The sequence below is a fragment of the Cryptomeria japonica genome, chromosome 10, assembly GCF_030272615.1.
Source record: "Cryptomeria japonica chromosome 10, Sugi_1.0, whole genome shotgun sequence".
NCBI classification, from domain to species: domain Eukaryota; kingdom Viridiplantae; phylum Streptophyta; class Pinopsida; order Cupressales; family Cupressaceae; genus Cryptomeria; species Cryptomeria japonica.
The window spans coordinates 827,034,093-827,049,094 of NC_081414.1; the positions used below are offsets into that span (position 1 = coordinate 827,034,093).

The 15,002-nt window shown below is 35.2% G+C and overlaps 3 protein-coding genes across 3 annotated transcripts; all 3 read left to right on the plus strand.

The window, feature by feature from the left end:
* The first annotated feature begins 241 nt into the window (after positions 1-241).
* Positions 242-4,593, plus strand: LOC131076854 (cytochrome P450 734A1). Its single transcript, XM_059212918.1, is given in 7 exon segments — positions 242-281; positions 363-512; positions 718-941; positions 2,657-2,898; positions 3,275-3,440; positions 3,443-3,667; positions 4,152-4,593. Coding segments are annotated over 7 exon segments (1,473 nt in total). The 3' UTR covers positions 4,578-4,593.
* An 87-nt stretch (positions 4,594-4,680) lies between these two features.
* On the plus strand, positions 4,681-7,448 carry LOC131076855 ((R)-mandelonitrile beta-glucosyltransferase-like). Its single transcript, XM_058014190.1, has 2 exons — positions 4,681-4,778; positions 7,187-7,448. The coding sequence occupies exons 1-2, from the start codon at positions 4,681-4,683 to the stop codon at positions 7,446-7,448; spliced, it is 360 nt and encodes a 119-aa protein (XP_057870173.1).
* Positions 7,449-7,454: 6 nt separating this feature from the next.
* On the plus strand, positions 7,455-7,832 carry LOC131076856 (7-deoxyloganetic acid glucosyltransferase-like). Its single transcript, XM_058014191.1, has one exon. The coding sequence runs from the start codon at positions 7,455-7,457 to the stop codon at positions 7,830-7,832; it is 378 nt and encodes a 125-aa protein (XP_057870174.1).
* Positions 7,833-15,002: the final 7,170 nt, after the last annotated feature.

Below are 15,002 nucleotides of genomic sequence, written 5' to 3' on the forward strand. Positions count from 1 at the left end.
GAAGAATTCGTTCCTCATCAATTATTTCTGTTCACTTAAAACTGATCAAAGCAGTCATCTCTTGACTGTGAGGCTCGTTGAAGTTACTTGCATTGATTTATCGTCGTCCACTCACTGAATAGATCATTTTATTTATGCAGATATAAAAAGAACACGATGGATCCTACACTTGGTAGACAGTTAAAGCAAATCTGAAGCTTTCAGAACCAAATAATTACTGGGTATTGGCCACATCTGGAATATGGAGTGGGTGTTTCGGGGTTTGGCGGCTGTTTGTGCTGGTTTAGTTTGGTTTCTGCTCAAGATTGCAACAACGATATGGTGGAAGCCTCTGCAACTGAAAAAGTACTTTGAAGCGTAAGGAATCAGGGGCCCTCCATACAGACTATTCAATGGGAATTCTACAGATATAACCAGAATGATCGATGAGCAGAAATCCAAACCCATGCCACTCTCACATGACATACTCCCTCGAGTTCTTCCCCATTTACATCAGTGGGCCAAAACCTACGGTACACTTACTCTGCATTTTGTTTAAGCATCTGGTATTTCATTAATCATATTATTAGAATTCCTGCTTAGCACCATTGATCGTTAGAGTTGGGTGGTGTTAGAACTTAGAATAGTGGCTGATTAAGAAGAATAGTGAGTGATTAAGAAGAAGATAAAGAATTCTGAAGACCGTATTGATTGATAAATTTTTTACATGTGATATAGGTCAGGATTTTATTTTCTGGTTTGGGCCGAATCCCAGGTTGGTTGTTCCCCACCCTGAGCTTATTAAGGAGATATTGTCCACTAAATTTGGCAACTATCCAAAGCCTCCAGATAATCCCCTTTCAAGACAACTGGTTGGACAGGGACTTGTGGGGTTGAAAGGTGAGAAATGGGCTCAGCACAGAAGAATCATCAATCCTGCTTTCCATATGGATCTGTTGAAGGTAAGGCACTGGATGTCTCTACTTATGTCTTAAATTAGGACCAATATTATATAATATATAAATCAGTCTTTTTAGAGAGAAATCTATAAAGTTCCTACTAATAAATAACCATAGATGTACTTTTCACATCAATCTTCTTAATGTTTCAAGGGGATTAATTGTTTGAGGTTGTTTATTATATAATTAATATTAATTTTTAAGATGATTATAATAATATTGTTTAATTTGAATACATAATTCATTACAATAATATTGATTTCTTTTTTCATAAATAATTGTCATATATATATTTATATTTATATTTATACTATCTCTTTCCATAATTTTTTAAAATTCTGTTTCTGATTTCTGCTAACCTAGATCAAGAAGGATAAAACCCTCTATCCAAGCATCCATGAGCGGATTATTGGGCCTTTACTATTTGCAGAGCCAGGCTGATTCCTCTGTTCATAAGTAATCGCAAGGACAAGTAGTGCCTCCATGGAATATGTCTCCATGGCCAAATTTTGCAGTTGGGCGTCATAAGAAGTAGTGGTCAGAGTTTGAGTCATGAACCTGAGAGTTAAAAATCATATTCAAGGAGATTCTAGTGTCGAATTTTAAGCCATTCTAGAAGATGTCTACTGTAAGGTCATAAGATTTAAGACCAATTTTCTTCCTATTGAGCTCTCTACTATCATTCTGTTATGGATGTGATTAGAAACATTGATATCACTCAATCTAATTCAGAAACAAAAAGTATAAATACTAATATAATGTAAAAATCAGATATCATTAAGTTCAATATGATAGAAAAATTAACTCAGTGAGGAAACCCATGCCCCTGCTGCCCTGGATTGGCATACCTTTAATGAAGGGTTATATCTGAGTGAAACACCTGGTCAATTTGACAGAGTAGAATCTTACCGCCTCGGTAAGATTCTGTGTGGTGTTAAGCCCAAGGTTTCGGCGTGTTCAAAACTTTTTAACTATTGACCTTGTGAGAATTCTTTGCAAGCAGAAGAGTGGAGAGTAGATCTAGTTCTCTTAAATTGAGATACTACTGAGATGTCTTGACTGTTGCTTTTTGAATACCGATATTGTGAGCCAATCTATAGAAGTTATATCTTAAATATATTCCAGATACACGACTCTGCCAAAACCGAAAAAAAACCCTAATCTGTTAGAAGCTACGCAGATTATTTTATACGTGTTTCTCTATTTTGAAGTTCATATTCAGAATTTCATAGGAAGAAATTTAATGCCATACAAGAAACTCATATATTGTAATTACAGAGTGTGATTCTAAAAATTGTGAATAGCAGTGCCAATTTGTTAGGATGAATGGAGCAAATTGATATTGTCAGCTGCATCAGAACTTTAAGTGCTAAAGAAATGCCAATATGTGGGACGAATGGAGTAAAATAATATTATGAATTAATTTTATTTAATCTACTGGCCAGTGGAGAGTATACCCAGTTCTCTTGAATTGAAATACTACTGAGATGTCTTGGCTGATGCTTTTTGAATACAGATTTTCTGCTCCTATCTGTAGAAGTTACTTTTACCCTAAATATATTCCTGATACATGACACTGCAAAAAAAAAGCCTAATCTGTTAGATACCACCTGTAGAATTATTTTATTTTCTCTATTTTGATATTTATATTCAGAAATTCAGAGGAAGACACGTTCTGTCATATATTGTTTAACTAGTTCTGTAATTACTAATTACAGGGTATGATTCCAACAATTGTGAAAAGCAGTGGCAATATGCTGGATAAATGGAGTAAATTGGTACACTCAGGTGCATCAGAAATTGAAGTGCTGGAGGAGTTTCGTGATCTCACAGCAGATGTTATTGCGAGCACAGCATTTGGCAGCAGTTTTTCAGAGGGAAAGCATATCTTTGATATGCAGGTCAAGCAGATGATTCTTACATCTGAACTATTTCGCACTGTTTATATTCCAGGTTTCAGGTGACAAACTTGTGTTTTGTGAAAGTACAATTTACCCATCTTAAGTTACCTAGGAATGCAATCAATATTTTGATTTGAGAGTGTTCATGTCTCTGTCCCTTTATGTTTTTCCTTGAAAGTCGCTGGAAAGATTTTCCAATATTTGTTTTAACTTGGAAGTGCCACTTTATTTTCAGCTATATCTTCCCTCTCAAAATGTATTTGTCCTTCAAGAATTATGTTTATGAATTTTATCTTGAGAAGACATTTTATTCAATAGGATGAATGCCTTTGTACTTTGGGAGGCTTTCTTCATATTCTGAAGTATGCAGAATCTATAACCTTTTTTGGTTTCTTACATTGGTATGTAATGTCTGAGAGTGACTCCTATCATCAGGTTTCTGCCCACTTCAAAGAATAGGCAACGTTGGAACTTGGAGAAAGAAATAAGAAGATCCTTAAGACAAGTTATAGATGCCAGGGAAAAGACTGCTGGGATTGAAAAAACAGGTAGCTCTGGTGCGGATCTGCTTGGTTTTATGATGTCTCAGAACAGGGAGCAGGTAGGAGTCAATGTAAAACTAATGCGAGCCTGAGTACAGAGGAAATCATTGATGAATGTAAGACTTTCTACTTTGCCGGCCATGAAACGACCTCAGTCCTCTTGACATGTGCTATAATATTGTTGGGCATACATCAAGATTGGCAAGAGCGAGGTCGCAGAGAGGTGCTGGAAGTATGTGGGAGAAACAATTATCCAGATGCAGACAGCTTAAGCCGCCTCAAAATTGTAAGGACCATCTAACGCAGACCCAAATATCCATGTCAATACAATGAAGTATTTTTACATTAGTAAAATAGAAAATTACAGTAAGGGCCATTTGCTAGCTTTTAAAAACTAAGTTTGACTAAAGCCTCAGTACTTTTCCCTGTGCATGAGGTACCTGCTGACATCCTCAGAGAAACATAGATTCAGTTACTGTAAATTTAAATATATAGGAAACAGAATTCAATCGCCAATGTACAATGATATTAAAGAAGGTCAAGCTATTAGTTTGGAGTGGGTAAGCAATTCGTCTAATAAGTGAAACAAAAAGCAGAAATTTTTTTCAAATCTACTCAAATTATCTTAGCAAAATTTATTCACAGAAGGTAATGGGAAGCAATACCCAATTTAACAAGTAATAACAATCATATTTAAACAAACACTGGAATTCGAATTCAAAAGCGTATTTTGGGTTTGTCTCACAAAATATTATATGAATGTTTTGTAGGTGGGAATGATCATAAATGAGGCCTTGAGACTTTATCCACCTGCAGTGTTCCTCTTGCGACAGGCATGTGAGCCAATGAAACTTGGAAGACTATCAATTCCTGCAGGCATCCAACTTGTGCTTCCGATCCTTGCAATTCACCATGATCCTGCTTTGTGGGGAAATAATGCCAATGATTTTGACCCAGGGCGATTTAGCGAAGGAATTGCAAAGGCTACAAAACATCCAATGGCATTCATGCCCTTTGGATTAGGTCCAATAATCTGTGTGGGTCAGAATTTTGCCTTTTTGGAAGCAAAATTAGTGCTGGCTATGATTCTGCAAAAGTTTTCTTTTGTCACTTCACCTTCTTATACTCATGCTCCTTTGCAATTTCTCACTCTACGACCTCAATATGGAGCTCAGGTTATCTTCCACGTAGACTAAAGTTTGAGAACAGTACTGCCTAGAAACTCCTCTATTATTGAAATTTTAATTGTCATTTCAATATGTTACAGTATTTATCGATCACCAAGCTTCAATAGTGCAGATGTCGAATAGCATCTCAAATCAGAAGTCCTGGGAAAAATCACGAGCTCTCGACATGTTGCAATACCCCCTGTTTCCTAATTTATGGAAAGGAAAGGGGTAAGATGATGAAATCCTATAGACCTTTGAATTATAAACCCAAATGCCATGGACTGTGATTAATTTGTTTTATAGACAAATAAGTTATAGTTGACTTTGATATTTAAGTATGTTTTCTTATGAAGAATGATAATCAATATTAAATGAGATTATGATAAAAATTAACGATTATGAGAGATGTTAAAAATAATTATGCAACTTATTAAAATATGGTTAGTTAGCAGGACCACATCTATTAGGAGAGATAGAAGGTGGGTGGGAGGGCTGAGACCATCTATGAGTAGTATGATCTTTGGAATTTTTAGGTTGAGAATGTTTTTCCATAATTTGTACCCACAAGGTAGGTAGGGAGGGAGTAGGGGTTGGGACTCTAACAATCATGTAAGGGGCATCAACCCAATGGTCAAGAAGCACCTATAGAGGTGCAACTGTCAGTACAATTTTATGAGCACTAGATCTACATAAGTACATTAGATAAAATCATAGCTTTAATGCATACAAAAAGTGAACATAAGTTGAGTGTTAACATCATGTAGTTTTCACAATCCATATTAAAGATATAAACAAATTTATTGATTCAGTTGTGTTTTATTTTTGTCAACAAAGTTTCAAATCAAACTTCATGATCCATCATCATGATAAGATGGCCAAAGAAGATAGAAATGAGAAATTAGTAGAGCAAAAATTCTAAATAGAAGATGGTATAGGGTAGAGGATGATAGGTATGAAAGGAAGGACCAAGAACCAAATTCAAAATTAAAATGAACCTTTACAATATGAGAACAAAAAAAAGGATTGAGACAATGAAAACAAATAAAGAAACATAAAATAAACAAAAAGGATAGAAATGTGTAAGGATTAGTTTCAATATATGTTTATATATTTACAAACACATCATCTAGAATGAACTTGTGCTTATGGTTTCATCTCCTTGGATTTTAGGTAGGAATGATAACTTTTAAAATGTTCTAGATTTTGTTTTAATTGTTGCGTGGCTTAAATAGTAAAATATTATTGATTTTTTTAGTTTTATTTTAACATTATCCCATTTTGTTGCCTCTAGAACTATAAAAGAATAATAGGGGGCCTATAGACATTTTTTAGTTATAATGCTACATTTCTATCAAATCTGATTTTTTTTTAGGTACACAAATAATAACTGATAGACAATATAACAATTATCCTAACAAGTTAAAATAATGTAAGCTATTTAATATTGTTTTGAGTTAAAGATAGTATGGATATGTCATAGCTTCTTTAATTTAAAGTTCATACATGTTCATAACATATTTCTAAGCTCAAATGTGTGCTTTTAGTTTTTCAGCTTATCCTATATCCCAGTATGATAGATTAATGCTTTCTACTAGATCTAGTTTTAGAGATGAACTTCTACTATGTAATTGTTATACACTATCATTACATTATTATAAAGTTATTTAATTAGTAATATATTTTACAAAGAAAAAAATTCTTTGATATTCACTATGATACATTGGATGTATATCTTAAATATAGATTGATTACCTTCTTTATAAACAAACTACAACGTGAACTCTATGCAATTATTCTTTATAACTTCTAGGTAACTTAAACACTCTATGCATATGTATAAAAATTATATTCATTCTATTTATTTCGTCATAGGAATTATGATGGTAAGCAATGCATATTCTCATATAGGTGTTTAATTGCTTGGAAAAGATTGATTCATATCTGTTATGACTTTATATTTTTTATAGACTTGTTTAAAACATTCATTTTCTAAGTGTTATCTCTACAATAGTTAATATTTCTATTTGGATCTCCTTAAATTTAAATATAGTTTCAAGTTGTCAATATTATTTAGACTTAAAACATTTAGTTATGATATGTGTGCACACTAACTTTGTGCATCTCAAAATCTTTTATTTTTATTTGGTTCTTTGAAACATAATATTAGCTCATTGCTAGAATATAGTATAGGTTACATAAGCAATTATTGTCACAATCTTAGTATATTGTTGTTTTTATATTGATACTTGTGTGTATTTGGATTAGAAGTTGTACATGACATTTTCTTTCTATTTTGATCAAGATGAAAAGTTGTACCTTGTGTGTATTTTAAATTATCAAGTTTGTATTTAATACAATAAACATGTTTTATTTCTATGTAGAAAGGGTTGGAAGATTGCATAAAATCAAGCTATTAAATGTGAGGGACATGTACATAATATTTGCTATTAGGCTTTTGTTACATTTGTAACATTTTTTTTTTGGCACCTCTCATTTCAAATAATGTATACACATTTTCGACACTTCTTTATCTTTTCACATCAAATTTCAACTTAAGGACCACTTTTCATATAATTTTTGATAAGTTAATTTCACAAACATTTTCACTTTCTACCATTGGATCCCATTATTTGAAGTTGTATTAATGCAGAGGACGAGAGGTGTCTGGGATGGCTGGACGCGCAGCAGGTGGGTTCTGTGATATATGTTTCTTTTGGGAGCACCTCCCTCAAATCGAACCAACAGCTGGAAGAGATTGCTCTGGGGTTGGAGAGCAGCCAGCAGCCTTTTCTGTGGATCTTGCGAATGGATATTGCACAAGGGAAGCTTGCCGTTTTGCCACATGGATTTTTGGAACGGATAGGAGATAGAGGGATGATTTTGGGATGGGCGCCGTAGGTGAAGATGCTGTCCCACCCTTCCGTTGGAGTGTTTCTTACGCACAGCGGATGGAACTCCGTGATAGAGAGTATCAGCTTCGGAATTGCTATGCCGGGATGGCCATATTTTGTGGATCAGTTTCTCAATTGCAGATTTGTCAAAGATGTGTGGAAGATTGGGATGGACTTTGAGGGTGTGGTTGTTGACGAATATAGATTGGTTTCGAGAGAAGAGGTGGAGAAGGGGGTGAGGAGGATTATGGAATGTGAAGAGGCAAGGCAAAGGGTGTTGAAATTGAAGGAGGTAACAGTTAAAGCGGTTAGCTCAGGTGGTTCTTCCTTCCGCAACCTGAACAAGTTTATTCAGGACATTACTCGAATTGCCATATCTGTTAAGGGTTAAATGATGCCTTCGATGCTCTAGATCAATGATGATAAAAGGCGTACATCACAGCTCCATGAAGGTGATATTCGGTGTTCTAGACAATTCTAAAGACCACTCAAATCCAGAATGTGATTTGTGTATCAGCTTTCCTAGTTTTAGGGTTTATTTTAAGATTGGGTTATTGGTTATTAGCAAGATGACGGTATGGGTTCTGCATGTCTTTACATGACTGTTCAAAATATGATTCGTGTATCAGCTTTCTTAGTTTTAGGGTTTCTTTTAAGATTGGGTTATTGGGTACTAGCGGGATGACAGTATGTGTTCTGCGCGTCTTTACAAGACTGTTGTTGCAGATTTTACTTTCTGGTTTTCATGATTTTGTTCAAAGTTTTTTTTGTTCATTCTATGTTTGTAAAGTGTTGTCATTATCAACTGTTATTTCAGTGTCCTTGAGGTTATTACTTGTATTGTTGCAGTTAATTATTCTCTATATACAACCTTTTTGTTGATTACTATTCTTTTTATTATAAATGAGTTTTTTCCAATACAAAACAAACAAATAGTGTAAAAATGTACAATGTGCTATTGATGTGGTTGTTTAAGAAGACGTGAGATTTTAATGGCATATATATTTATCAAGTTTTTAATAGATTGTTGTCTGTTGATGGGAAAATTATGTTATAATGTGTCTCTCAAGCTTGCCAGATGATTTGATGAAGGATTTGGTTGAGTATATATATTATTGATTGAAGATGTGAATGGTTGAGATCTGAAGATGTATAAAAATATACGAGTAACATGCACTGGGGTGACTTTATTTCACATCTCAAATTTTTTCTTGTTTAAATTGAACATTAACAATACAATAAATTGGATGAGACCTTCAAAAAATTATCTTATGTTATTTTATTATTTTACACTCTTTGTCATATCTTAATAGTAGGGCATAACATGTTCATTTATGAAACACATGTAGATATATTAGGTTGCACCTGATTCCATTATGTCTATCATTTCTAGGTTGTTGGGCTTCTTATGTAGGATCGAGTATTCTTTGAGTAGGAAAAATTCATAGTTTTTAGAATCTTGTCATAAGTTGTCATAGTTTCTTGATATCTAATCTTTTCAAAATTTGCCATATGCTTCCTTTTTTAGCGTCATTATGGTGTTTCTAGAATCACTATCAATGATGATTCTTTTGTATCCTCTATCCTTCACAATCACAATTCCATGATAGACTATAGACACCTTCGCAAAGCTTGAGGTTTGAACTCCAAGGTTAGCCATGTAGGGCAGAATCATTTTACCACCTAAGTCCCTTATGACCCCATCCCCACCCCCCAACCCGAGTTTCCTCTTGACAAGCAGTCAAAATTCAATTTCAACTAATTAGTATTGAGAGGGTTGGGGGGGACTATTTAATTGCATTTCTAAAACCAATAGGAGGATAAATGAGGTTGGAAAGGGAATTTGCCAAACTCCAACTTCTAACAATCTGCCAATCTACGAAAGAGGGCGAGTGAGTGTCTTTTTTCACAAGGCAACCCATATTTTATTTGATACTCTTATCTATGAAGATGGATAAATATTCCCAACTTCTTTTCCTATCTTTGAATATTTGTTGTTTTGTTCTTTCCATACACTCCACTCCGTACATGGAATAAGGCCTGCCACCAAAGTTCCCTAATGAAGGGATGAGATGATGGAGGTGGCCAACCAAAAGTGTTTCCTTTAGGATCCCTATTCCACACACAAGCTACCAAGGAAATGTTCATTATTCCCTATCTAGTATTTGAGGAGAAAGGAAAATGAAAAATAATATGGTGTTAGAAACACAGTTGTCATTGCAACCAAATATCGACCTATCAATACTCAAGTATTGTACTACACAACACTAGGAAACCAAGGGCACACACCTTGAAAGAATCAGCCCAATGCAAGAAAGGTATTTGAACCTATGACCCATGCTCTAATACCACTTGCTAGAAACATAATTATCATTGTACCAAAAGATCAACCTATTAATGTTTGATACAATGGTGAGACTTAATGAACCTATGGGATGCAGTTAAGCCATGTCGCAAACCTGAGTGTTGCACTACACAACACAAGGAGACCAAGGGCACACACCTTGCAACATATGGTTTATACTATCTTCCTCCTCCTTATGTAAAACACATCTATTCACGAATTAGAATCTACATTTCTTTAGGTTGTCAATAGTAAGGATTTTACCATGGCAAACCATCCACCAGAAGAAACACACCTTCAAAATTGTTTTGGACCTCCAAATATTTGACCAATTAAAGAAAGGAGAGGAGATAGAGTACTCACCATATTTACAAAAGGGTCATATTATCTTATCTTCATCTTCTAATTTGAAAATCCTCATATTATTAAGGACCCTGAGAAGCTCCACAATTGTCATTCTGAACTGATGATCAAAGTCTAGGCAATTAATAATTGACACTAGAGGGGAAGAATTAGGAATTCAATAGTCTCTAACGTAGCTCCCAAATCTGAAAATTAATTCACTTTCAATAGCCAAACAGATGGAGCAAAAATTTAAGGGGGTAGGGGAGGACCACTGATCTTTACAAAATCATATACTACTCCCATTTCCAACCTACAATAGAATACATTTTTGAAGAAACTCTTTAGTCTTAAGAAGGTTGTTCCAAATATGGGATCCTCTAGGAAGGACGTCAAAGACCAAAAAGGCATTAGTGACCCTTCCAAGAAGATACTTGATCTTCATTACTCCCAACCAAACAAAATTATCAAACAGAAGCATCCACCCAATCTTTGCCGCGAGGGAAATATTTAAGGAACATTAGTCTCTAATACTTAGTCCACCTAGCATTTTATTATAGCAAACTTTTTCCCAATCTTGAGCAAAGAAATCCTATTTTTCTATTCAACACCAAACGAAAGAAATCTTCTTTGAATTTAATCTAGCTTCTTGGATCACCATGATGAAATATGTAAAAGGGAGAGGAGATAAATGAGGTGCCTTGGAGAGAGACTTTGAGCAACTAGGGTTTCCTAGCATTACTCAGAATTGCACCTTTCTAGCTTGCAAGTTTCCTCTAAAAATTTTCAAGAAGCTTTGTCCAACCGACTCCTCCACTTTCCAAGTAGTTAAAGGTAAGTTTGAATAAGATGATAGGGTCTGAAGGGAGACTAATGAAAACTTTGGCCTATAGAGGAGGGGATTTGTCACCTCCAAGATGATGAATCTCATAGGACAAATCGATCTACCGCTACCTCACTCAAACTGGCGCTAAGGTGAGTTAGGAGATAAGACTAACATAGTTAAATAGTTAACCGCAATTCAGGGCTCTCGAATGACTCTGGCAAGCCTTTGTCTAAAGGACAAGCATGCAAGTTGGGGACACTAGCATGATGCCTTGTCATCCTATATGGATGAGGTACAAAGTTCGTACAAAAATTTCCAAGTGCGATTATAATGCAGTAAAATATGAAAAATAATGAAGCTAAGCTATTAAATGTGATATACAAAATAACCAAAATAAAATGGAAGGAGAAAAGGGAAGAGAATAGACAAACAATAGGTCCACACTATAAAGCCTCCAGCTAGATGAATCTTCTTTAATGAAACCTACACAAAAGAAAGAAGGAAAATGTTGGGGGTTGTGTTTTGGAGTCTGCCTTAGTCAGACCCCCATTTTGGTGTTTCCACCTCCATGGACAACCCAAATAGATTGATAGAATAAAAGATAAATGCAAGATAAAATAAATGATAGAAGAGGGATGTGATAAATCCCAAGATGCTCAAATACGAGATATATAGATTGATAGAAAGATATTACCAAGGAGGCTTGAAAAACCCAAGAGAGTTGCAAGAGATATTATGAGAGCTTGAGAGTGTTGTAGAAAATTAGAGACTATTGTAGCAAGTGAGTGAGAGAGTTGGAGAAAGTTGTGAGAGCCCAAAGAATAAGAGAGATTGTGTCCAGAATCTAGAGAGCTTGAATGAAGAGATATGATAGATTTAAAAGAGAGAAGAGGAGGGAAAAGAGGGTTGGCAAGCCGTTTGAAATATTCGGGGCCGTTTCCACCAACATGCGCAAGAGACAAGTGGAAAGGCACACTCAAAATCAACATTAAAATGTTGAGATGTCATGAGACTAATGTGCGGTGTGCAAACATCCGCACGACGCACTAGTGTCCAAATGAATCACACTTGGAAATAATAGGAGACAAGGGAGACACATGACTAACATGAAATAGAAGCTAAAGGATAGTTGCTGAAAGGTGTCTTGAGCATCCTGAGATGGAAAAAATTGATGCAAGGGCTGAAGTGAGCCTACTCGGGTGCTAGGGGAGTAGACATGAAAGTGGTTACAAAATATGCAAGTCAAATTACAAAAGGGTATGCAATTTTTGATACTACAATTTGGCCCCACTTTAGTGGGCTTATGAATCAACATGAATATGCATGCTAAAGGAAATCTACTAAACATAAAATAACATTATGATGCCAAAAGGATACTATAGAGGAAGTAGATAAATCTCCAAGACAAGGAAGCATTCCCCCAAGTTGAAGACCTACAAAATAGATGCATTAGATAGGAAAAACCTATTAGAATCAAAGATCGTTGAGAGGTGGGAGTGAATTAGTGATCTACTAATTAACAGATTCTCAAATCTAACTTTCATTCACTGGATGCAAACACTTATAATTGAAATGTAGAAACCTGAAACAAACAACCACAAGATCATAACACCAGTATTTTTACATGGAAACCCAAATGGGAAAAACCATGGTGGGATTTGAACCCACAATATTATTCCACTATGACTAGTAGCAAAACAATATTACAAAATGGGAATGCACAGTCATTCAGACACACTACCTAGAGCTCACTACTCAATTACAATAACTCGGAAGGCTACAAACCTTAGAGAAGTCCCACTGACTTATAAAGTTGTTATAGTGATGAGTTACAATGTATGAACTCTGAAATATCATCTACTATGCTTGGATGAGTTCCAGTTAAGTACAAAAACACTGACTGGATCACCTTCTCTATTCTGCCTTGTACTCAGTCTCAGTCAAATACCAGATCAAGAATGCACACCTAAAACTACGCCAAAATAGATTCTTGATCACCTCTTGCTCGCATACAATCGTACGCTACATCAAAAAGATCACCCATACCAAACTTATATATCGGTAACCACAAAATAGGTCATACATCATGTCAGCCTGAAAGTGTAACGTGTAGTCATAGGTTGGCTTGATTGGATCCAAAATGATAAATGCAGATCACCAAAACAATAGAAAAGTGATGTGTCTAAGTCAACTCAATAAACAAGAACATGATTCAATGCACCGCAATCACTAAAAAAGCTTTTGGACTAGAAAATGATATGTTCTTCCTGAAATACTTGTTAATCAGCTACTAGTTAACACCTACTCCCATATAGGAAGAATTACGACCACCAGATCGGATCTCTATGAAGAGTTCCCATGAATGACAACCCTAAACCAATAATCATCCATCAGAAACCACCAAAAATCATCAGAGACCAATGGATGAGTGTCAATTGCCAACAATCACCCCCTTTGGCATTGATGGAAACACTCGTGAAAAATGACTAAGTGTTGAGCACTCTACACCGGTTCAAAAGGATCAAAATAATTTATAAGGATCTCCCTTAGACAAATAATTCCAATCTCCAATACTATACATTTTTCACCATTCCTCTCCCCCTTTGACAACAATGTCAAAGATGGGGTGTTCTCCAAAATTTATATATAGATGGCAAACACTTTACAAATACTTGAAGAGGTTAGCATAAATAGTCTTCAAAAATCCTAGGTGAGTATCCCACCCACTCTTCAAGTTGTCCAAAACTGTGATGAATGCACTAAATATAGTGGCATTAAGTTGTAACTCTCTCAGATAAAATGATACAAGCCAAGCCATCTCCTACATACAATCCACCTTATTACTTAATATAGTGTCCAACTAGGTGGTAATCAGGTTTCAGAGTTTACCTACTTTTCTCAAATTTTTTTCCTTATCCGCTTGAAGGTTTGAGATCTAATCATGTAGGGCTATAATATGTCCTTCAACACTTCTGGTTAATGTTACATTTGGATCAAAGGACTAATAAATTCTAGCAAGATTGTCCTAGTGTTCACTGAGAGGGGAGCTCATGTACTGATTATATACCAGTAACCACAAAATAGGTCATACATCATGTTGGCCTGAAAGTGTAATGTCTAGTCACATGTTGGCTTGACCGGATCCAAAAAAATAAATGTGGATCACCAAAACAATAGCAAAATGATATGTCTAAGTCAACCCAATCAACAACAACATGATTCAATGCACTGCAATCACTAGAAAGCTTCCGAACCCAAAAATGCTCTATTCTTCCTGAAATATCAGTTAATCAGCTACTAGTTAACACCTACTCCCAGATAGGAATAATTACGAATGCCGGATCAGATCTCTATGAAGAGTTTCCATCATTAACAACTCTAAATCATTAATTATCCACCAGAAATCGCCAGAAAACACTGGACACCATCAGATGAGTGTCAATTACCAACAAAACCTGTATGAGAGAACATGGTTAGAGAATAAGAGAATCCCAAAACATAAGGTTTAGAACATGATAAAGAAAAATATAGCACACACATGAAGGCACACAACAAAGAAACTATGATCTTGAGTCTGCAAAGTAAAAGAGACCTGAGTGTAAAAGGTTGTCTCAGTACTGTTCGTAAATAGATTTGTCTTTCGCAGTTTATTTAATTTGGTTACCCTTAAGACCAAGAAATGAAAGACAAATTTCACCAAATAGTTGGAAAATCATTATATTGATTAACCTCTGAATTAAGGTACAACTCCCTCTAGCAAATATTCAATCAACCTCAAATTACACACAACCAATATTATACTTTTCACCAGAAAGCATAGAAAAGGTTATTGCATTCACAAGTCAACACCAAATGAATGCAAGCATTGATTTATATATAACTCTTTGTATAAAGTCGACAGACTTCACATGTACACTAAAACAAAATGAAAAGCTTATAAGGTGAATCCCGCTGGTAATTTTCTCCGCACATAGAAGACTATAACAGATCTTTACTTGAAACAAATTCTCACAGAAATCAAATTTTGAACATCAAACACACAGACTCAA

Coding starts and splice junctions, on each gene's coding strand:
- LOC131076856 (XM_058014191.1), top strand. CDS start 7,455: ATGCTGTCCCACCCTTCCGTTGGAGTGTTTCTTACGCACAGCGGATGG.
- LOC131076855 (XM_058014190.1), top strand. CDS start 4,681: ATGTCGAATAGCATCTCAAATCAGAAGTCCTGGGAAAAATCACGAGCT. Junction 4,779..7,186: donor AATTTATGGAAAGGAAAGGG/GTAAGATGATGA, acceptor CATTATTTGAAG/TTGTATTAATGCAGAGGACG.